Genomic DNA, 22,402 nt, shown 5'->3' on the forward strand with positions numbered 1-22,402 from the left:
ACAGGACGAGGTCCAGACAGACACACACATACACACACACACACACACACACACACACACAGGGTTTATTAGAAGGAAATCTAAAAACAAGAGGTCAAAATCCCGCCACCGTCTCTATTTGCATTTATCTCTCGAGGCCTTCTTGATGTCTGGGTGAAGTAGTGATCTTTCGGGACATTTTCTAGTTTGTGTTCATTTCCTCAGGTGTGGCTCTGAACTCTTTGTCCGATTGTGTAACACGCAACATTCTTTTCATCAGCCATTAAAACGAGGAGGCCTTTGGGAAGCCGGACCCTCTGTTGACTTTATTGGTTCCTGAAATTTGTCATTACTGCTTCCTGGCTGTGATGTCAGCAGTCAGTTAATGACAGAGGAAGAGGACGTTCATCTCAAAATAATAAAAGAAAAACAAAGACAATTTTAAAAAAAGGCATAATGAGCCTTTAAGGACAGGGACAGTGAGTTATGGCTCTGTCACAGTCTGACTCATTGTGTCTCAAGGGGGAAATGCTTTTACGATGCACAACATGACATCAAAGCCATGCCTAGTCACACAAACTCCAGCACATGTTGGCTTCACTTCTTATACAGATACTCTGTTTTTCAACAAAACCAAATTAAAGTTTTTTTTTAAAGGGAATTTGTGCATGTGTATCCAATGAAATAACACTGATGTCTCTCCAAACAGAATCATTTAGAAGTTACTGCGTATGAATGCAAATGAAAGAAACCACTGCAACACTAAAGATAAATCATAGACCGGACAAGAAATGTTATTTGGATTTTTTTTTTTTTATTTTGGCATTTCTTTGTTTTGCATTTATATTAAGCAAAGTGCATCTTATTTTCTTTTTCTCATCAACACATTGCACAATACATAAATAATGATGCATATAAAATGTCTTCATATTTACAATTAATAATATATTTATATATAACATAAAATACATTTTTCACTTCTTATTTTATTTAATTAAATCTTAGTCATTTATTAAACAAAGTCGGTCAGAACTTTATACTCCTTCTTCTTTTAAAACCTTTTCTCTGTTTGAACAAAAAAAAAGGTCAATTAGTGAAGTCCGTTTGTGTGTGTTGGGGGGGACTGGGGCAGAAGAGGCAATGGGGAGGGAAAAGAAGAGGAAAGCTGCTGCTATCGGGTGTTGAAGATGACTTCCAGCCAACACGGGCAGCTACTGATGAACTGTCTTGTGTAGCACTGTCCCCAGCCTTTCACGAAGCTTATCTGGACCGTGAAGCCTGTGCGAGGCTGCTGCGTGAACTCGTGGTCGTTGGGCCTCTGTAGGCTGCAGGCCTTGTCATAGTCAAAAGCTTTGATGGAGAAACCTGGGAACACCTTGTGCACCAGCAGCGTGCGCGAGTCCGGGTTGTCCAGTGTGGCCGACTTAATGAAGATGGGGTAGCAGCTGCGGTTGTAGACCCACACCCCGTCTGGCTCGCGCGTTAGCTGGATGCCATAGCCAATCTTGGCCCGCACCATCTGCACCAGCTGGGACTTGTTGTCGGAGCAAAGCTGGCCCAGGCAGAAGCCGTTCCCCTGAGGTAGATCGTAGAAGATGTCCAGAGAGGGCTCCTGGACTGAGTAGAGGCGCCCGACACGTGTCTTCTCCTCCCAGTATGCCACCACGCACCAATGGGCCCGTTCGCCAGACTCCTGCATCGCTAGGGAATCTAGAGGAGGAGACAAAGACAGAGGATGGTTAGAACTGCTGGGAGGTGGTCGGAGAAGACATGATGCAGGCAGTATGGTAAAATACACAAAGAAAAAAGTAAAGGAGAAGCAAAGAAGTAAATGCATGAGGCAGTGATGTGGGAATTCTAATCAGATTTTAAAAGGCTCAATTTGAGACATGATGTGTAGCAGTGATGTCACAGATAAACATGGAAGCCCTTTGTCAGAGCCCATGTACTGGGATATTAACTCTGGTGCACATTCAAACACAGTGGGTAATGGTAGCAAACCTTAACACTGGATGCCACCAGCTATGAGCATGAGGAAACATGGTTGACTGAGTGGAACCAGCTCGACTCGGCTCAGCTCGGCTCGACTCGGTACTCCTGGAGACCGTTTCCATTACAGGATACTACTGACTTCACAGTACCTGGACGTCATAGCGATGCAGCGCGTTATTTCTGTGTCATCTGCTCAGAGAGTTGCTGATAAACTTGCTCGTTGCGTGTTGTCTCATCTGAATTTTTACATCGGCCACCAAAGACGGAATCTCCTCGACTGACCATGGTGTAGTTTTAGGCTGTTATCATGTGGATTCATGTGCCGCTACATTTACTGTCAACTTCTGCATCTGTTTTTTGTAAAACGGTAGGTCACAGAGACAACTGTCTGACCAATCAGTGGTCTGCAGTGTTATACGTCATGGTTTAGTATCACTTGGAACCTCAGCGGAGGTGATATCAAAAAACTAGTACTGGGTACCAGATTCTGGTCCCTTTTCGTAATGGAAACGCAAAAAGGCCAAGCCGAGTTGAGTCGAGTCGAGCCGGTACCACGCAGTGGAAACGCAGCGTAAGTCTGTGAACACTGACGTCCCTCTGAAGATATAAAGGAAACCTTTTAAGGGAATTCTATACTGATGAAAAAATAGTTACAAATATTCTACTACATATCTTCATATATATGGTCAAGGTCAGGTTTATTTATATAGCACATTTACAACAATGCAAAGTGCCCAAAGTGCTGGAAAAACACAAGATATGACAAAACTAATGAAAATTTATAGATATACAAGATAAAATATAGTAAAACTGATAAAGCAGATACACAATAATAGGATAAGTAATATCTAAAAGCACAACCAGAAGATAAAACAAATATATATATGGGAATTCAGTCTTGTAAATTCCCTAATGTATAACAGCCTGGACTTTTAATGTAGAACACTTCTTAACATCTTTTTCCTTATATCTGTTTTGGGAAAAAGAGAATATGTTTTCGTCATGAGCTAAAACTAAAGTGTCATCTTTAATTTGTGCCATACAGGAAAACCATGCTGGAATCCTTGGACTTCAGACAAGAGAAGCAACTCAGACACTAGCAGGCAAGTGTCCACATGCAGTACAATATTTGTCTAGGCATTAAATGCTTATCTTCTGTCTGGCTCGCTGTATTTTTGTAACAGCATGGCCAACAATGTACTGACGTCAAAAGACTGCCCCAATCCTCTCTCTCTCTCTCTTTCTCTCTGCGTTTCTCTATAGCAGTGTGCCTCAATGTGCTGCAGGAAATAAAGAGATCACATAATTCATATTCTTCAAAGACAAGGAGCGAGTTTCACGCGAGCGTCCCCTCTTTACGCTGAAGCACATGGTGTTTAGCTGACAAGCAACGCAGGCCATTAACTCTAAAACCCTGGTGTCGGAATCGTTGACAAGCCCAGCCTCTCCGATCTAAAGTTTCCCCTTGAGCGTAAAAGAAGTGTAGCATTGGCCATGCTCCAGTTTCCAAACCCCTCCGCCTCCTCCCTCCCTCCCTCCCTCCCTCTCACGTCTCCCTTTACTGTGCCTCCTGCGCCGTCCCTCTCCCCCTTTCATATCTCTATTCCACAGAAATCTGGCTCCCAGCTACTCCCAGCTAGAAAAGTGGGAGCCAGTCAGGCGCAAGGGAAATAGAGGGAGACAGAGAGAGAGAGCGAGAGGAAAGAAAGAGGGGGCGGAGGGGACGGGGTATGGACGAGAAGGAATGCTTTTCACATATTTTGACTGTTACTTTTGCAACTTTGCTTCCTTTCCCGATTCGCAGCGCCTCCTGTGCTTTTAGGGTCATCACCTAATTGCTGCCGCTCCTATCAACAGCTCAACAATATTTTCTGGCTTCCTCTCTGACTGAAACACGCATACAGTCGAGCACTCAAATCCAACCTCGATGAAAGACACATTCAAGGGTTAAGAGAGCTCTAAAAGAGGGGAAATATATGTGAGGGGAAAAAAACATGAACAGAGCCCCTCTCAGAGCCATTTCAGTTTGCTGGGTCCTTCCCATCCGACCCCAACTCCCTCCCTCCCTCCCTCGTTTTATCTGGCGGTAGCAGTGAATGTAACCGGTAATTTGGAAGGTCCCGTCTGAGACAAACTGCAACGTTAATGTAGCAGGATCGCTGCCGTCCCGAGCAGACTGGATGTGGCCTGTCATTAGCCTTCATTAGACACAGGGAGAAAGAAGAAAAAAAGGAGGAAAAAGACAACACTGGGGGAAGAGAGACATAAACAGAGGAGAGGAGGGAAGGCAAGGGAAGGGAGGGGGAGAAACTATGCTTTCCATAAAACAAGAGGGGCTGTGTTCTTTGAAGTTGGTCAGAGCCGAGCCTCGGGGAGTTTATCGTAAATCCATCCTCACGGGGTGCTGGGGGAACTAAGTACCCAGCTATCTACCTTAGACTAAACGGAGAGAGGGGGGGAAATAAAGTATTTATCTTGGAGATAAGAGACCAAAAGTGTCCTTTGTGTCTCGAGCTGATGTCATAAAGTGTCTCCGATCCGGGCCCTGGTTGTCGTTCTTGGGTCTGTTTTACATGTACGTACAGGAACAGCCGGGGTTGATAAGAAAACATTGGACTTTTCTTAACAGCTGACAGAGGGCCTGCTGGTGGAGCTCACCTGTGGGGCTCTGTGTGTGTGTGTGTGTGTGTGCGCGTGTGTGTGTGTGTGTTTGTTATTGCTGAGAGAGACAGGGCCTGGCGTCAGAGGTCATTAGAGCGGCTGCCTGTCTGAGCCTGTCATTGCAGCCTGAAAACACCCTGCTATTCAGGACTACAGTGCCCCGTTTCCCCCCTCCCTCCCTCCCTCCCTCCCTCTCTCTCGCTCTCTCTCTCTCTCTTTCCCTCTCTTCTCCTCTGTGAAGCTCAGACTAGTAGCAAGTGAGAACCACATTCATGTCGGAGTGAAGGAAGTACTGTGCGCAAATCTTTTTCGTAAAGGTAAAAGTAGTTACATCCTACGCTGAAGCACAGACCTGCTTAAATATTCAAAGTTCAGTCGATAGAACTTGCAAACATAAACTTTTAAGGATTACTGCAAAAACTTAGTCCTTCGCTTCTGTGAAGTCGGGGGACTTGCCAGAGAGAATTAAAAGTCAATGATCAAAATCGATGGAACAGAGATCTGCTGAATTTGAGTCTCTAGTGTGGGTCAAGCACCCAAAACACCAGATACTACACTTCCCATAATGCAACGCGATAGTGTCTTTTTGTAGACCAACCCAATATCTTTTAAAGTCTATGTGACCAATCTAAAAATAACCCGGAAAATAGAGGTCGAGTGTGGCTGATATGTTGATACCTAGTTAATCAGTCCATTGTAGCTCCAAGAAAAAGTTAGACCCTGTTATCAATCAAGTCTTTATTAGATATTGGAAAACTGCTGAACTTAACATCTAAGTCAAAGTGATGAAAATCAATAAAATACTCAACAACAGCAATCAATATATCAATAAATACGTAACTTTTCAATTCCCATTTTACACCAAAGTCAGTAATTGTGGTTGTGAAGCCACTATTGGAGCCAGGTTCTGCTCATAGCAATAGTTTATAAAGCGTTAAATCAGCATTGATTAAGTGGCCAAACTGACAGATTGGTCTGGCTCTAACTGAATACATCATTATGAGACATAAATTGGAATATTTCCCCGCAGCTTTGAAAACCTTAATCTGGATTCCTAGAGGAGATTTTCCAGGAAGCAGAGTAGTTATGACTTAAACTACTACATATTATTAAAGCTACTGCATTACAAGACTTCATTTCACAGAATCTGAAGAATCTTAACTATGCCAAGCATTAAATTAGTCAATGAGAGTTTAAGTGGAAGCTGATCAGAGAACATGTACCTGACAAAAACAACCCCTTTTCTGTTCAATTATGTGCAGAGAGAAAGCGAGACAGGCAGACTCCTCCATCTGTGGGGCACAGCCTTGAGAAGACTATGTTCACAGCTTGTCCTGACAGCAGAGGAGCTTACACCTCATGAGTAACGCTGCAGAACAGCACATGCACACACATAAACAGACGTTCTAACGCGAGTAGCCAGTATCAACACACCTTGTTGCAACTGCAAGGCTCATTTAACCAAATTTTAATTTTTAACACGCCGTGTGAGCATGTTTGTGTGTGTGTTTGCGTATGTCGAGGTGTGAGGTGTCCGCCACTCACGCTTCTCACATTACAGTCTGACACTATTTCAGGTGCTCTTTGCATAGGTGTGTGAGTGTGTGTGTCAGACGGTGTCGTCAGAGCGTCTGCACATAGTCCGTCTGTCTGTCTGTCCAGAGAGTTTTTCAATCAGCTCCAGCCTCTGAACACATACACAATGAACTGGCTGTGCATCTGTCTGCCCGCTTTCTGGATGTCTGCCTATCAGAGCATTAGTCCGTCTATCTGTCTGTCTGTCTGTCTGCCCACCTGCCCGTCTGCGCCATGGCCTTTCAGCCTGTGTGTCTCGGTGCAGCTCCTTGCAGGAGATAAGCTGGCTAGCTACAGCAGCCTGAGACCATCTGTCATCCCAGACCTTTTCTGCCCTGCTCTGCTCCACTCCTGTCAATTGTCTGCTGCAGGTCTGCCTCCTTCTGCTTCTCTCCCATGGGGTCCACACATCCCCCACCTCAAATTTAAAAAATGCTACTTTCCCTGCTGTTCCACTGCCCCTGCATCATGAAAACGGTAACAGACTGATTAAAGTGTTTTCTCTTGAAACTGCAAGAGGCAGCTGGTGAGAGCTAATGTGGATGATAGCCATTAGCAACATTGTACAATGAAAAACAACATATTGCCCCAAGTATTTAATGGTTGATCAGCTTATGGTCTGGGAGAGAGGGTCAGGGCGTCTTTTTTTCTCAGAGCTGCTGCAATAAACCATAATTTCCTCCCCACACACACATACATATCTGTGATTAAATAAACCTGCTGTGCAATGCAAAATACAGAGTGGATTTGGCAAAGAGACACAGCCTCCCCGTGGATTTTAATGGTCCTCTGTCTTTAAGAGTGGACGCCATGCTAGCTGACTGAGACAATTGGACTTGGTTGGAGGGAGGAGGGATGTCTGAGAGGGGAGGAGGGGCGACGACAGACTGGGTGCTTCTCTCAGGGGCCAGAAACACAGTCTGGAAAGGTTAATCATTACCTCTGTCTGACTCCATACTCACACACACTCACACACACACACACAGACCAGGTCACTACTATTCTTAGAAGTCAACACAGTCACAGAGTAACACACCCACGCCCTCACTGCACACACACACACACACACACACACAAGTTGAACTTTAGTTCTGGACTCAACACTATCAACATCGGTAAATAGTGAGGAGGCTCTTGAGAACTGTCTCATATCGATCCCTAGGAGCTCTGTCTTTGTGTGTGTGTATTTGTGTGTGTGTGTGTGTTTGTGCCTGTCTTGGCTCAGACATGTAATGACCCTGTCGTCATCATCAGACTTCACAACGGCTGCGGTGAGGAATGGGGAAGACGTGAAGGAAATAGCCGGAGGGGGGAAGGAAGAACTCTTCACGGTGCCTTATTTTCTAAGTCAACACCCTCTCTGGAGCTGGGGAAAGTCTATTGTGAGGGTCAAGGGTCACCCTGAAGGCATTCCCTTTGTTCTCTCTACCATGCCGTTTATGTTCACGCCTGTGTGTGTGTGCCTGTGAGTGAGTGTGTATTTCTGTGTCTACAGAAAGAAGCACAGGGATTTCTTACTGTGCTCACCATAAGATTTGGTCTCATTGATTTTTTTTTCACAGTTAATACAACGTGGAGCTCTCAACAGCTTTCTTCTTCTGGGAAAAAATTCAGTGATAGGCAACCCTTCAAAATAGGTAGGATTAGCTGCCCTGCGCTTGAAGACATTCAACTGCCCTTGTCTTGCACACATAGCAGTCATTTAAAACCCAAGTTTGTACTAAGACACTTTCATTTGCTGTTTTACACAGCACAAATGAAAATGCTTCCCTCCTCAAACATGAACAGAAAAATCATGGTGGGTTTACAGAGGAAGTTGCTCTTTTAGGGTGCTGCTTATGCAACAAGACATCAACTGCGCCCCCCCCCCCCTCCCCTCCCCTCCCTTTCAAGAAACCTAAATAGGCCCTGATGGCAGGAAAACCACACAGGGGAGTGGCAGAGTTTTGCTATCTGCTGATCTGACTCTTCGCAGAAACACAGATAGAGAGAATGAGTTGCAGACACGCCATGTCTTACGTGAACGGGCCAAGACTGGGCCAAGATAAGGAGAAGAAATAATGGTGTTTGTTTCCCAAATGTCTCCGTGGAAGTTTTGTTTTGTCTTTGGAGAGTTGGTGGGAACTGCATTGATATAAAGAAGATGAAGATTCATTTTAGAATTTCTTTCCAGCATCTTCCACTTCTATCTGTTAAACTTCAGAATGAAACTTCTCCAAATGAAGGACATTTTGTTCTCTTGCAGTGCCTCCTCCTGAGTTATTATTCAAACACTTCATCATGTTCACCCTTACCACACACACACACAAACAGAACCATCCCCTGCTGCCCAGATTTCCCAGGGTGACAGGACAAATAAACACTAGCTTTTCGGACACAGGGTGCCAGGCAGACCGTAATAATGATGTCATCAACTCTCTTTTGCAAACACACCAGTCAGAAGATCACCACCACTGCTACGGACAGATGGACAGACAAGCTCAACAATCACCTGCATTGTTGTGGCACTAAAACTTCCGTGGGAACAAAATATTACCTCAAAACACAGAGACAGACAACCAGCCAAGCCAGTTGTGTGTGGCCAGAGCTTTTGTTGTTACTCTATTATTAATAATTACATACTTTGTGTGGCTGTGGATGAGTGTGTGTGATTATACCTAGCACTGTGGTTGGTTTGTGATAGAGATGTGGCTACTGGCAGCACTGTCTCAGAGATAAAAAAGACAAGACACACACCCCAACAGATACAACACACACTGACTCCATGAATGAATAGGCTGGAGGGTGGAGACAGCACCGACACCAACACACGCACCCACACACACATACAAACACACACACTAACACACACAGGTTTAGAGGAATGTGTCTCCACTTATTTCCATTTTTGCCTTTATCCTGTAAATCAAAAGGGGAGGGAGGGGTTGGCTGTCTCTCACTCCCTCGCTCCCTCTTTCTCCCTCACACACTCTTTCATATCTTCATATGCTGAGGTAACGTCAAAATCCACTTCACAGAGGGACTGTGAACCAAAACAATGTTCGTCTCATTCTGGGCTTCCCTCCATGTATGGCTCCCAGCCAGATCTGCATAGCCCACCTTTCAGTCAACTGGCTACACTGAAAAGTACGGTCTGACTGTAAACGTACACGTAGATGTACACAAGGTTATGTTAAACACAATACTGCACCAAGCATTTATATCTGAGGACATATTCAGCAAAAAACACACCAAACACTGACATACAAGCTATGCTCTCCTCTGTTTTTCCCTTCTCCCTCCATCCTCCTATGTCTCCTCGTGCTGTTTTTTCGATTTGTGCAGCATAATGACACAGGGTGGAGAACAGAGGACGGCCAAAACCAAAATTAAGTCCCTTGCCAAGAGGCGGCTTGGCTGCCGCGCAAGGAGAGGAAGTGGGGAGTAATGAGAGATCCTGGCCCGGCACGGAGCAGCCCAGCTCGGCTCTGCTCTGCTCTGGCTAACACACAGCCTCCAAATTACAGAGAACACAGCAGAGCTGCCGGCCATCTCTCCCTCCACCCAAAGCCGCCATCTTCTCTCTCTCTCTTGCCTCTCTCTCTCTCTTCATTCCTTCTCTTAGGGAAAAAGTAACAAAAGAAAAAAAAATCAAGATTGGAGGGAGAAAAACAAAACAGAAACATTTTTATGGTGAAGAAAGTGTTCCATGTGTCTTACAGTTCCTGGGAACTGAAGTGTTAGCGCGTCTGTCTTTCTGCAAGTCGAATACATGTTAAATTTGTTGCTTTTCTTTCTCGTTTGACTCCCTCCCCCTTTCTGCTTGGTGCAGACCACTGTTTGTTTTCCGTCAAGAAGAGGCCTCGGCTGCCTCCCTGTCCGCTCGCCTTTTCCTCAAAGACATGAGGTCATATCCTGCGCAGCCCTTTCCTTTGCCTGCTAACCCAAACAAGGCACGAATGCAGGGAATGAGGAGAGACTGAGGCCGCTCTGTTTCTTAACAGGGCTGACGATTGCTGGAGGTTAGTGTTGAAAAAATTCTAACGCATCTTATGTTTCAAGATGCAATTTAAACTTTCAACCAACTTTTTTGACTCTTTCTCTCGCTTGGCATGGGCCGAAAATGCTGGGTTTCTTTGGGGACTTCCATATGACAGCAGAACTAGTTTGATTTAATGAGCCAAGGTGCCAAGACTAAATTTAATCTCTGTCAGAGCCCCTGATGAAGGTTATACCTCCAGCCGATTCACCGGATGACTAATTGACTGACTGAAGGCCCCGGCCGACTGTCTGTGGAGTGAAGTGACTGGCTGGTGGTATAAGAATACAACTCAGCCTAAATTTAACCTGCAGTGGGAGGAAGTGCCTGTGTGACAGTCGGCCGTGCGCCAGGGCTCGCACCAGGTCATTCTATCTGCCTGCCTGCGCGTATGTGTCACTGTATGTGTGTGTGTGTGTGTATGTGTGTGTGAAAAAAATGCAAGTGTGTGTGTGCGTACATGTCACCGCAACCCGACTGGATCCCCTTACACGCAGGCACTCTGGGTCAGTCCCCGATGGCACCAGTAGGCATGCCACCGTCAAACACACAAGCGATACTACACATCCAATAAGAGCCTGGTATGAGCATGAACGTATAACTGCCCTCTAAACTAGACACTGGGCGATTAATTGGCGCCAATAGGATGCTTTTCAAACTCTCAGGATTGGCAGAACTTAGCTCCGATAATGACCGGTAAATAGTATTATTCGTCCCGGCTGGAATTAGCTACTTTGAAGGAAAATACTGGCTAAAAACAAACAAGTATCCCACTTTTATGGTTCGTTGGATGTTCAGTCCAGGGTTGATTGATTAATTAAGCTTGATTTTAACTTCAGGCTATCCATTTTCAAATGAAGTCAAAGGAAGCACAGTTTAGATTTCTTTTTTTCTACCCAGAAACAAGTGGTAAGGCGATATTGGATGTTTTTTTCTGCTCCAAACTATTACCACCAATCTTTAAAAATCCAGCATCAGCCAACCGTTACTGTAAACAACATACATTTACACACAAGAGCCGGGTATTGATCCTCAACTCTTCTGTGTTTGACCACAGGTTGACAAGACGTACCAAAGCTGCCAGTCAAATGTCCGCTTACATGTATGCTCTCCTTGTTACATTTGCCTTATCTGGCTGTTTTCACGCATCAAAACAACAGCCAAAAACATCCAATCGTTCAGTATTTTTCCTCTGAAATGTTCAAAGGGGCAGCTAAAGGTTTAAATAGATCTTTCACACTGCACACATTCATAACTAACAACACAGCTCCTCCCTAACCCCTGACCAATTCTCCATTTCTGAAGATCTCCCTTGATGTCAGCTCCTAGCTGAACCCAAACCCCCTGAGCTAAGCCCTCAGCCCGGCTCAAACTCAGATCAGCACCACCACCACCACCCCCCCTTCCTTCTTTTTCTCCTTCTCCTCTCTTCTTCCCTCTCTCTCTCTCTCTCTCTGCTCTGTTCCAAGCTGATGACGTGAGCCAGCGAGAGGAGCTTTGGAGCTGCTAGCCTGGCAGGCAGCCTAGATTGCATTTGCGCTTGTCGCTGTCGCAGCTCACTTTAACTCCTTCCAGCCTGGATAGTCTTGGCTTTCCAAGACGGATAAACATGGAACGTTCCCTTTTTTCTATTAAAACGAGCATAAGAGATGATGTTTTTGCTAAATTCGTCTGATAAGCTCCTTCTTCTTTTTCAGATTCTCAAACATCCTCTTCCTGAAACTGTAAAATCCATCTAAACAAACAGAAAAAAAAAAAAAAAAAAGGTGGACAAGCACTTAGTTATTCTACATCAAGCAAGAAAGTTATGGTGTAACTCATGCTGACTTCAAGTCTTTGCCACCCGCCCCTCTCTTCCTTCTTCCTCTCTGTAAATATGTCTGGAGAAGAACATAAAAAGGGCAGAGTGAGTGAATTAGAAGGTCAGCAGCGGGCCTCTGGGAGAGCCATGTTTCTTTTGTCAGGGCCCCTGAGGGAGGGAGCGAAGGAAGGAGGGAACGCGAGGGGGGCCGAAGGAGGAACGGTTCTTTCCTTGCCAGGGAAATCGCGAGGGGCAGAGTACGTGGGCCATCCCTCTCCCCAGGCCCTCTTTCTAACTCACTTTTACTGAGGAGGCCCATTCACACACATACTGAGCGATGGCCGCTGCTGCCATGTCATCTTTGCCAGGAAGGAAAAGAGGGGAGGGGGGAGGAGGAAGGAGGCATGTATGCCTAGCTAAAGCAGGGAAGGAGGGAGGGAGGGAGGGGTGTAGGAGTGCCTGTTAAAGACTCCGGTTCTTAGGTTTCACAGTTTGAACTGGGTCTAAAATGTGTCTTTGGTTAATGTACAGGGAGTTATTTAGTGTTCTTAGGAGGAGAGGAGAGGAGAGGAGAGGAGAGGAGAGGAGAGGAGAGGAGAGGAGAGGAGACTGAAATTTGGGTTCTGTGCTCATGTAAGCATTTCTCCAATCACCATCTAAGAACACACACATATATGACCCACACACACACTCACACACACACCACCACAAAACAAAGCAGGGGGGGGAACGGGCAGTGAACACCAACTGACATAAAACAGGCTTTAAAGGCCCAGTAATGAGAACCATCTGAGGCGAAGGAAAGCAGAGAACAGCACAGAGCACAATCTGAAAGAGTGGAGAACTACACAGACTGTTGAAACATATTCTGTAGCCTGCGGAAAGGGCGCCGGGTAAGGCAGGCAGCACAGCCAAAGGGAGGATTATGGGAGGAAAGCTGAGGAAACCCAAATACAACGTCCTCCATGAAAGAAAGAAAGAAAGAAAGACACCTGTGTGTGTCTTATACACAGAGTTAAGTGTCTACAAAGACATCCCCTGTACGCACAAACACACCCAAACAAACACTCAGATGTGAGTCCAAGCCTCGTTTTTTTTACTCCTTTTTTTTAAACTCCCTCTGCAATACCGCACGCACAGAACAGATTCTTCTCCAAACAACGGATCGGCGTGTTTGTCTTCCATTACAACAGTACACGGCAAGGGATGAGTGGGAACGGGAGAGGAAGAGGAGAAGAGAAGAGCCTTGTTCAAAGAGCCAGGAGGGAGGAATTTATGTGGATGTGGGAGAAATACACCACCCTGCTTCACTGCCTTTTTTTATTACAGAGGGGAAGCTGGGGCCCCCACAATCACTGCCTCATCACCATGAGTATGGAGACGAGATGTGTGTGTGGAAGGGAAAGACAAAGAATGAGAAACGGAGGATGAAATTAAAATAGAGGCAGAAAAAAAAAAACAGAAGAGGTAGGATTCAGTAAGAATATTTACCTGAAAGCCCCACAGGGGCCGAGTATGTGGTTCCCCCAGTGTCACTGGATGAAGGTCCAGAGTCTGGAGAATCTAATGGAAACAGAAAGAGAGACTGTGATTTAGCACAGTGTGTGTGTGTGTGTGTGTGTGTGTGTGTGTGAGGGGAGAAGGCAAGCAGCTGTGTGGCCGTCAATCACTCCGGTGAAATCAATGCCTAATGAAGACGCTGACGATGAGGCTCACACTCTCACACACACACAGAGGACTAACAGTGGAGAGTTTCTTACACCCCTGATAATCCCTCTATAATCCACTGCTTCAGGAGGAACTTTAGGCCTCCATCTCTGCACAGACAAGCTGCTGATCTGAGAAGAGCTGTTTCCTTCCCGCTAATGGCAGAGGAGCGAGGGTTTGGGGTCAGATCCCCGCTCCAGATCCAGTACTAGTAGATATTTCAAGGCCGACAGTTACCACTCTGAGGTCCGGGAGTCAAATAAACGGGCCTGATGTTTGTCATATTTTGCTTTTTTTCTCTTAAGGGACACTTGCAGCTCTTTGTAATTTCAGATCCCTTTCTAGCATATGACTTTTCCGAACGAAATCTGCGTCAACAACAAGAAACGAAAAATGTTTTAAAGACGTGTTGGCCTTTAAATTAAAGTTTTAGAAGGAAACACTTCATCCTGGTAAAAACAATGAGCCGAACAGAGCTTAAAAGGGCAGCTCTGAAAGCCGAGCACTGTAAATTTTCTTAATGGCACACTAGCTGACAGACAGGAGAGACAAAAAACAAGTCACTCTCACTCACCCTCTCTTTGCATTTGAATAATAAACTCCCCACTAAGACTTGTAATGTAGGCTAGTTTCAACATGACACCTGAATGGAGCTTTAACAAAACTGCTGTGTGTGTCGAATAGAGCAGTGCACCGTTGGGAGCAGGCTAACTCTGCTGCAAAGCTGCTGCTGGTAGCTTGGTATTCACTAATGATACATTCCTTTCACTGTACGTCAACACTGCGCTGCACCTACCGTCCATTGAAGCCCAGACGGTGGTGGCCACGGAGTGAATTATGACTCTTCAACGGCAGTTTTTACAACTTGGGGCGTGACATGTAATACATTACTCACGCATTCAAATTCATCGAAGTTTGCATCTGCTTCAACTGTTTGCGCTTGTTTGCGTTTGCTCCAAACGTGGGAGAAAAATAGTGGGTTTCTGCTGGAGAAGAGTTAAACTGGTCTAGAAACAGTAAAAATGCATAAAATGATTAGAAGATTTAATGTCCCCTTAAGTATTTGCAAAAATGTATCATCCCACATCAGTTCACTGTGTCACAGAGCAGTCACACATTGACAGTTCCTAGATAGTAGCTTTCTGCTCGTACCTAACAGTAACTAGTTAATTTAGGGGGATTTTCCCTAAAGTAGAATCACGTTTAATTCAAAACTAATATCAGGAAGTTTATCAAAACTTAAACTGGTGATATCTCAAACTTCTATTGAGGAAATATACAATAAATATTGACATTTATTGCATAAGACCTTAACAGTCCCTAGATATAGTTAGCTAGTGGTGGCTAGTTCATATGTGTGGGAAACCAACTGAGATGTTTTTAGGATTGGTTTGTGGAATGAATTAAGTGTAATACATGTCCAGTTTATCCACATCCAATACAATACAAGGTAGTTTATAAAGGTGGTTTTATAGATAACCTAAAAAAAACAACACTTTGCACTTTAATTTCGTTCAACTCTTAAAAACTGAACTGAAGACCTTCTTGTTTAGACAGGCTTTTAGTTAGGGGTGGGTTTTATGACCATTTACTTTTATGTTTTTATACCTGCGTCTGTATGTTTTTGATGCCTGTGTATTTTACTACTGACTTTATTCTAAAGCACTTTGTGAATTCTTTCTGTGATAACTGCTACATAAACAAACTTTATTATTATCGTTTTAGATTTGTACTTAGACTCATTTCATTACATAAAGACCCTAGATTACATTAAAAGCCTGTTGTGTGTTGAAGTTTTTAAGGCTTTAACTCACTGTCTCTCTGGCCTCCAGCTGACCGAGCTGACTTCAAGTATGAGACTCAGTCAGACCCCAGAGTGGTTTGACTGGGAGCCCTCTACACCCTGTCACCCTGCCCCGTCCGGACGCGGTCCGTGCTGCCTGTGGTCGCGGTAAATGAGATGCACGGGCACAGCCCAGCCTGCCTTCCCTTTCATTGGCTGCCAACAGCCAGCCCTGGTCTCCCCGGGCAACAGTTCACAGCTGACCACAGAGCCGAGGGGGCATCAGAGAGAAAGAGCTAAAACAGTGTATGATTTATATTCCCCAGAGCTGAAACAAGGTAGCGTTTGACGTCGGCGCTGCTTTCATATTGACCGCCGTTGCTGGTAGCAGGACAGGCACCCTGACACATATAACCCCCGCTTCCTTCTCACTGGAATCATAAAACCATCGTCATAAAATCCACCACTCTTCCGCTTCTTCATTCATGCACCGTCTGATTGCCTTTTAAAAGTTAACTATGCAGATTTGCTGAACGCCATCATGATTGAAAACAGTCAAAGAAAAAAAAAAAAAAAAAAAAGTAGAGATTGTTAGTGAAAACGGTAACAGCCTAAAGGAATGGGAAGTAGTGGATGACTGACAGCTTCCTGAGGCACAGGGGGAAAAACCTCTGTCTGTCTGCATCATAAGCTCATCTATCCTTTGGCTGTATATCTGTGTTTATACATCCCTCCAGCCTGATTCATTGTCCTCTTTATATGTTTTCTTTCACTCTTCTCCGCCAGTATACGACAGACACAGACCCTTTTGATTAACCACAACTGCAGCAGCTACGCACTCTGAAAGCTTCCAAATGAGGTTACAGCGTGACAGGTGAGCTGCACGGTTTTACTTTAACAGACACATCAGACTGAATGACAGCGCATGTAAACTTTTAAACACACTCGCAATACACTAATATTTTCCTCATCGTTCCCACACGGTCACACTGACTCGAGCATTTCAGTTTGCTCTGGTGGAAGGGGAACAGGGTGGATACATGAGTTGTATAATCATTTCCTTTGTGTGCATCCAGCATGCATTTCCTATTTATCTCCTTGTTTCCTTTCATGGCTGGAATGTTTCCAACTGGACTCTTTTCATACAGACACTAGAGAACTAGTTCTGCACTGAGGCAGACATCGCCACACAATCAACAGTTTAAGTGTGAAGGAGAGTGCAGCTTCTATTATCATCTGTCACATGTTTACCTGATTTGGACTTGAAATGTTTTCCGAGGCTTCAATAAAAGTCTACCCATAATGGGTTTCTGATGGCAGATAAAATAGCAACTGGAACACTTGGAACTGAAAAATGCAGACTGAAAGACTGATAAAAACACTTAAAGCTGCTAAAAATGAACTATCTTTGCATTTATTAGAGCTGAACCTCTAAGTCCCAGTAATAAACACCTCGTAAATACATCAATAAATCTGGCCACTATCAGAAATGTTACCAGTGTTGATGGTTTGTGAAATGCCCTATCATCCGCTTTTAATAAGTGAAATAATATCATGTAAGCTTTGATAATAAAAAGGTAACAAAAACAGAAGTGGGGGAAGAGGGCGAGTGGGGGATTGAAAGGACCACAGCTGCAGCTGCAATGACTTCCTATTGTTTCCACTCACTGAAAGCCACTTTCTCCTTCTCCTGACTGAACCGGCTGGCCGGCCGCTCGGCTAACTGGTCATTGTTTTTTAACTCGGAGCTCTTCCTGCGCTGACAGACAGGCAACGGTGAGAGTGAGAATGTCAGAAAGCGAGACGTTAATCGTCCCAGAGCAAGGCCATGAATTGATGATGATTGGAAACGTGCACAGACTTGACTTCATATCCTATCTGGTTATACGCAGCTCCATAAAACACACAAACATACGAATAACAAACTGACTAAACAGGCGATGACAACCAGTGTGACAGAGCGGTAGGAGGAAATAATCATAGTTATGACCAATATAAAAAAAAACATCCTGTTAGATCCCCTTGAAAGAAAAATACACAATGTGACTCCCTAAAACAAACCCATTCATCCATAGATGTGGGATGATGACACACACACCAGCCTTCAAACCTTAATCTGTTGATTAATTCAGCTGATAAAAGCCGGCTGGCTCCAGAGACGCCGCTCACTGTCTGTCTGTCTGTCTGTCTGTCTGTCTGTCTGTCTGTCTGTCTGTCTGTCCTGCTCTCTTTCTACTGCGATTCACAATAGATAGATGGACAGACTGCCAGCCACACAAAAGGACATTCAGACAAGCTCCCGTCTTCCCCCTAAAGACCCACACTCACATTATGCCCATGGTGACGTGCCAGTCAATCTATAGCTGGTATCACTTTGTGTGGCTTTGCCCCTGGCTGCCAGCCATGCTAGAACTGCCTCACTTGGCCAAGACTGCCCCCTCCACACCCCCCACCCCCAACCCCCACCCCACTGCTATCATAAATCACAACATAACATGAGGCTGTTGTTTTACACACACTCAACACGAAAACATGCAAATGCACTGCACAGACACACACACACACGGGTAAGGTCACACTTGTAAACATTTATGGAGGCAGAGGAGGGAAAAAAAAGATGTTTCTGACAGGGTGTAAAATGTGTGTATTGATCCAGTAAAATGCCAGTCTCACCTGGTGGTTTAAGATAATCCATGGGATAGCGCGAATATGGAGGAGGAGGAGACTCTGCATGGGGAAAAAACAGAAGCAGAGCATGAGTGGGGAGGGGAAAAAAACGACTAGTGAAAGATGTAAACTTTATGATAAGAGTTGTCATTCTTCTGGGAGAAGGTTTGTGTCTGTCAGCTCTGCCTGGAGAGGCAGGCAGAGGCCGGCCGGGCGGCTATTGCCTTTCATTGGCAGGCAGATAAACAGGGGGCCGCCTGGCGCCAGGAGGGCCACTATCAGCGTCTAGGACAAACTGAGATACAGGCCTCTTTTGGCCCGGGACACCAAGCAAGCACACACACACACACACACACACACACACACACACACACACACTCTCTCACTCTCTCTCTCTCTCTCTCTCTCTCTCTCTCTCTCTCTCTCTCTCTCTCTCTCTAACACACACACACACAGGACCTGGAAACTTCAACGTGGAAAGACTGTAAAGCCCGGGTTGAGTCGATGTACTTTGGAAATGCCAATTGTGAAATGTTAAAATACCACGTAGGCTGTTTGTTTGAAAAAGAGCAGCTCTGATGGAGAAAATATCTTCATATATTCAGGCTGGCAGCTCCTCTGTGGACCTTTGATAATACAGCAGCTGCGTAATAACTGACCACTCTGTGCGTAATGCCAGAAGTAAATGACGCGCATTAGAATAACAATAATAATAATAATGATAATAATAATTCATGATCAGGACGGTTAGGGTAAAATATTATCCCACATACCAAAATGAAACGTAATGACACCACACAGCCGAAAGATGAAGACGACTACAGTTGGCACGCTTTTCCACATTGGTCAAGTTTGACCTTATGGAAACTCAAGACAACCGCGCCAGTGGAGGTGATGTCATTTGAATTAGGCTAATTAGCCCTTTACGACCTGGGTCAGGCTTTTGACATAATGACACAATGTCTGAATCTGGACCTCAAATGATAGAATTTCACTATTTTCTTTTTTCCCCTGATCTGATCTGATGTGAATAATAATAATAATAATAATAATAAAATCCTGGACTCACCTAGTTCACAAAGCCTGCTCATGTGGTGCGGGTTGCAGCAAACGAGCTCTGGGTTGATTTTCCCGTAGGATTCACAGCAAGACAGCCTCTTCAGCTCCGAGGAATGCCTGAGGTCCGGCCACCTGAACACTTTGTAGAGCAGCATGGGAAGAGAGTAAGACTGTTGACCCACTTTGGCGTCCACTTTGCTGGGCAGGAGCAAGCAGGGGCTTCGGGCACCCCCCTTGGACTCCACCGCCTGCAACAGCACCTCTAATTGTTTCTCTTTGATCTTTTTCAGTATCGAGTGGGTCAACGCCTTTAATTCAGCCTCCGACCCGGCGTTGGACTTGGCCACCTTTGTCGCTTTGCCCATGCAGCAGACCCCGGAGCCATGCGTCCCGCCGCCGCCTCCTCCTCCTCCTCCTCCTCCTCCTCCTCTATCCGCCTCCCCGTCGCCCTCCACGGGCGCACGGCTCCTCCAGAGTCGCCGGACGAGCCCCGATCGTTTGGTCCTAAACATGCGGGACGAAAAGAGGTTTCCCCGGCTAAAAAACGAGCATGGTGTCCGCAAATCATGAAGATTCCGGGATCCGAGTCCAGGCAATGACAAGCAGCCTGAGAAAATACGGTGGAAAAACTGGGAGCTGGATGAGCAGAGGAAATCTGTAGCATACGCCAGTCTCTGTCTCCTTGTCCTGGACACTGTGCGATCACCGGAAAAAAAAAAAAAAAAAAAAGAAAAAAAAAAAAAACAGTCGTGAGGTCCGCGGGACAGTCAGCCGGTCCTCCGTGGGTAGATAAGCATCACCTCCAGGCGGTGGAGACTATAAGCAATAATATTATTAATAATAATAACGCATCTAACAAATGTGCTCCAACACAGACAGCAGTCGGATGTCGGATGGATGGAGCCCCAGCAGTGGGTGATGTGCAGCCCGGTGACCCCTGGAAGAACCGATTTTCACCGGATAAAAAACATCCTTCTATCTACACGCATTTCCCACGATCACGGTGGAAACGAGAACAAACCGGGGCCTAATTACGCATAAATGCTCTCAGTTATCCCATGAAAAAAAAAAAAAAAGAAAAAACGCAGCTCGCCCCTTCTCTTTCTATGTGTGTGTATGTGTGTGTGTCTTCAAGAGCATTAATCCACAAAATCCTTGATCCGACTGCACCGTGCACGGAGCTCTTATCCGTTACCGTCTAAAACTCTGCAGAGGATGTGGTCTGCCGGTAGGGAACAAGCCTCGTCCGAAGAGCAGACGGAGAGAAAGAAAGAGAGAGAGAAGGAGAGAGAGAGAGAGAGAGGGGGGAGGAAATCCACGGACTGAAAAATCTAACCCGAGTTCAGCTGAAAGCCGGAGAGAGGAGAGAAGAGAGAGAGACCCTCCGGTTCTGGTTGTACGTCCACACGCAGAAAAAACGCGCACCAAAATATGCCGAGAACCGTGGACAGGCTGTTTTTTGTTTTGTTTTGTTTTTAAAAAGGCGAATCCGTTCATTAAAAAAATATCAAATAATCCAGCCTTCGTTTATCTGTGGGTACACGAAGTTTCCGCGTCTGAGTGTCGAAGGAAAAAGCGAGCCGACGACTGATCTGTAGGGGGGTAAAAGGCTCTGTGTCTGTAAATGCGGCGGATGGTTTGGGTGCCCTTGCTCCGTCTCCAGTCTCCAGTGCGCATTGACGCGCCCGGTCACGTGTGTGTCTAGACACCCTGTCGCTTAAAAGAAATGTGATTGTGTTGCGCAAACAACAGATCAAGTAGAGCCCACAGCGCACACGGAACACGCACACACATTAAAAAAAAAAAAAAAAAAAAACACAAACGTATATCCAAATGAGGGGGGAAAAAAAACTTTGACAAGGATGGGAAACATTTTAGCCAAATAAAAGTTGAGTGTAAAGTTGAGGATAGGGGGCGAGAGTGGGACACGGGTCTAAGTTCAGGATCTGAAATGTCTCAGTTTACATAATAAACATGAAACATATTATAAGAATGAGAATTAAAAATCTAATTTTTTTTATTATTATTATTATTTAAGGTTATCAAATATCTTTAAAGTTTCCCTTTTTTGTTTTATTTTCGGTTTCACTCATGTTAAAAGTGTCCTATAATGAAAATGTAGGTTAAAACATATAATAATCTAACAGCCCCCACGTTTCAAATGGTCCTTTTTCTCATTTTATTTATTTTAAAAACACATAAACGTATATACAAATGAGGAGAGGGCAACAAAAAAAACTTTGACAAGGATGGGAAACATTTTACCCAAATAAAAGTTAAGTGTAAAGTTGAGGATAGGGGGTGAGAGTGGGACACGGGTCTAAGTTCAGGATCTTAAATGTGTCTGTTTACATAATAAATATTAAATATATTATAAGAATGAGAATTAAGAATCTAAATATATTTTTTGATTATTTAAGGTTATCAAATATCTTTAACCCTTTCATGCCTAGTGGTCACTACAGTGGACAGTTGTTCAAAGCTGTTCTCTTGTATATTCATGGATGTTGTTGTTTTAGTTCCATATCAGCCAACACAGTGGACACTTAAGCATCATCACATACACTGAAATTCATACCATTACTGTAACTTTGCTGTTCTAGATAAACCTGATCTGCACTAACATGTTTGAGTGTAAAAATGAACTGCTAATTGTTATTAGACTGTAATTAACAGGCTTTTTTTTATTTGCATATTATCTCCACGAAGTGAATAATAACTAGTATTAAACTATGCTAAAATGTGAGAAAACATCAGATTAGCAGCATTAAACATGTTTTTATTTCATAGTTTTCACACAGTATATCAGTAAATACATGTTTTTTTGTTTCTAAAATGAAACACATGGTGTCCAGGTGAGTGGACATTTTTGTAACGCCATAAAAAATAGGTTCATAAAAAAAAAAATCAATTGCATTGTTTTTGTTTTTTTGTTTGTTTGTTTGTTTTTTTGGGGGGGCGGGGGGGATCATGCCCTAAGAGGAATGAAAATCACTCAGGAAAAAAATCTTGATTAAGGTTCTCATAATTCATGCAAGAAAGGGTTAAAGTTTCCCCTTTTTGTTTTATTTTCAGTTTCACTCATATTAAAAGTGTCCTATAATGAAAATGTAGGTTAAAACACATAATAATAATCTAACAGCCCCCATGTGCCAAACGG

At 44.5% G+C, this 22,402-nt stretch overlaps 1 protein-coding gene across 2 annotated transcripts; it reads right to left on the bottom strand.

The window, feature by feature from the left end:
- Positions 1 to 773: 773 nt before the first annotated feature.
- On the bottom strand, positions 774 to 19,950 carry smad7 (SMAD family member 7). 2 transcript variants are annotated; one of them, XM_030151035.1, is made up of 5 exons: positions 19,671 to 19,950; positions 19,253 to 19,637; positions 18,190 to 18,243; positions 13,518 to 13,589; positions 774 to 1,689 (listed from the first exon to the last, which is right to left on the bottom strand). In XM_030151035.1, exons 1-5 carry the CDS (start codon positions 19,752 to 19,754, stop codon positions 1,151 to 1,153), a joined length of 1,134 nt encoding a protein of 377 aa, XP_030006895.1. In that variant the 5' UTR covers positions 19,755 to 19,950; the 3' UTR covers positions 774 to 1,150. The 2 variants fall into 2 exon arrangements, with proteins under 2 accessions (XP_030006895.1, XP_030006894.1); XM_030151034.1 differs by having other exon boundaries at positions 19,253 to 19,950.
- Positions 19,951 to 22,402: the final 2,452 nt, after the last annotated feature.

This window comes from Sphaeramia orbicularis, chromosome 12, assembly GCF_902148855.1.
Source record: "Sphaeramia orbicularis chromosome 12, fSphaOr1.1, whole genome shotgun sequence".
NCBI lineage: Eukaryota > Metazoa > Chordata > Actinopteri > Kurtiformes > Apogonidae > Sphaeramia > Sphaeramia orbicularis.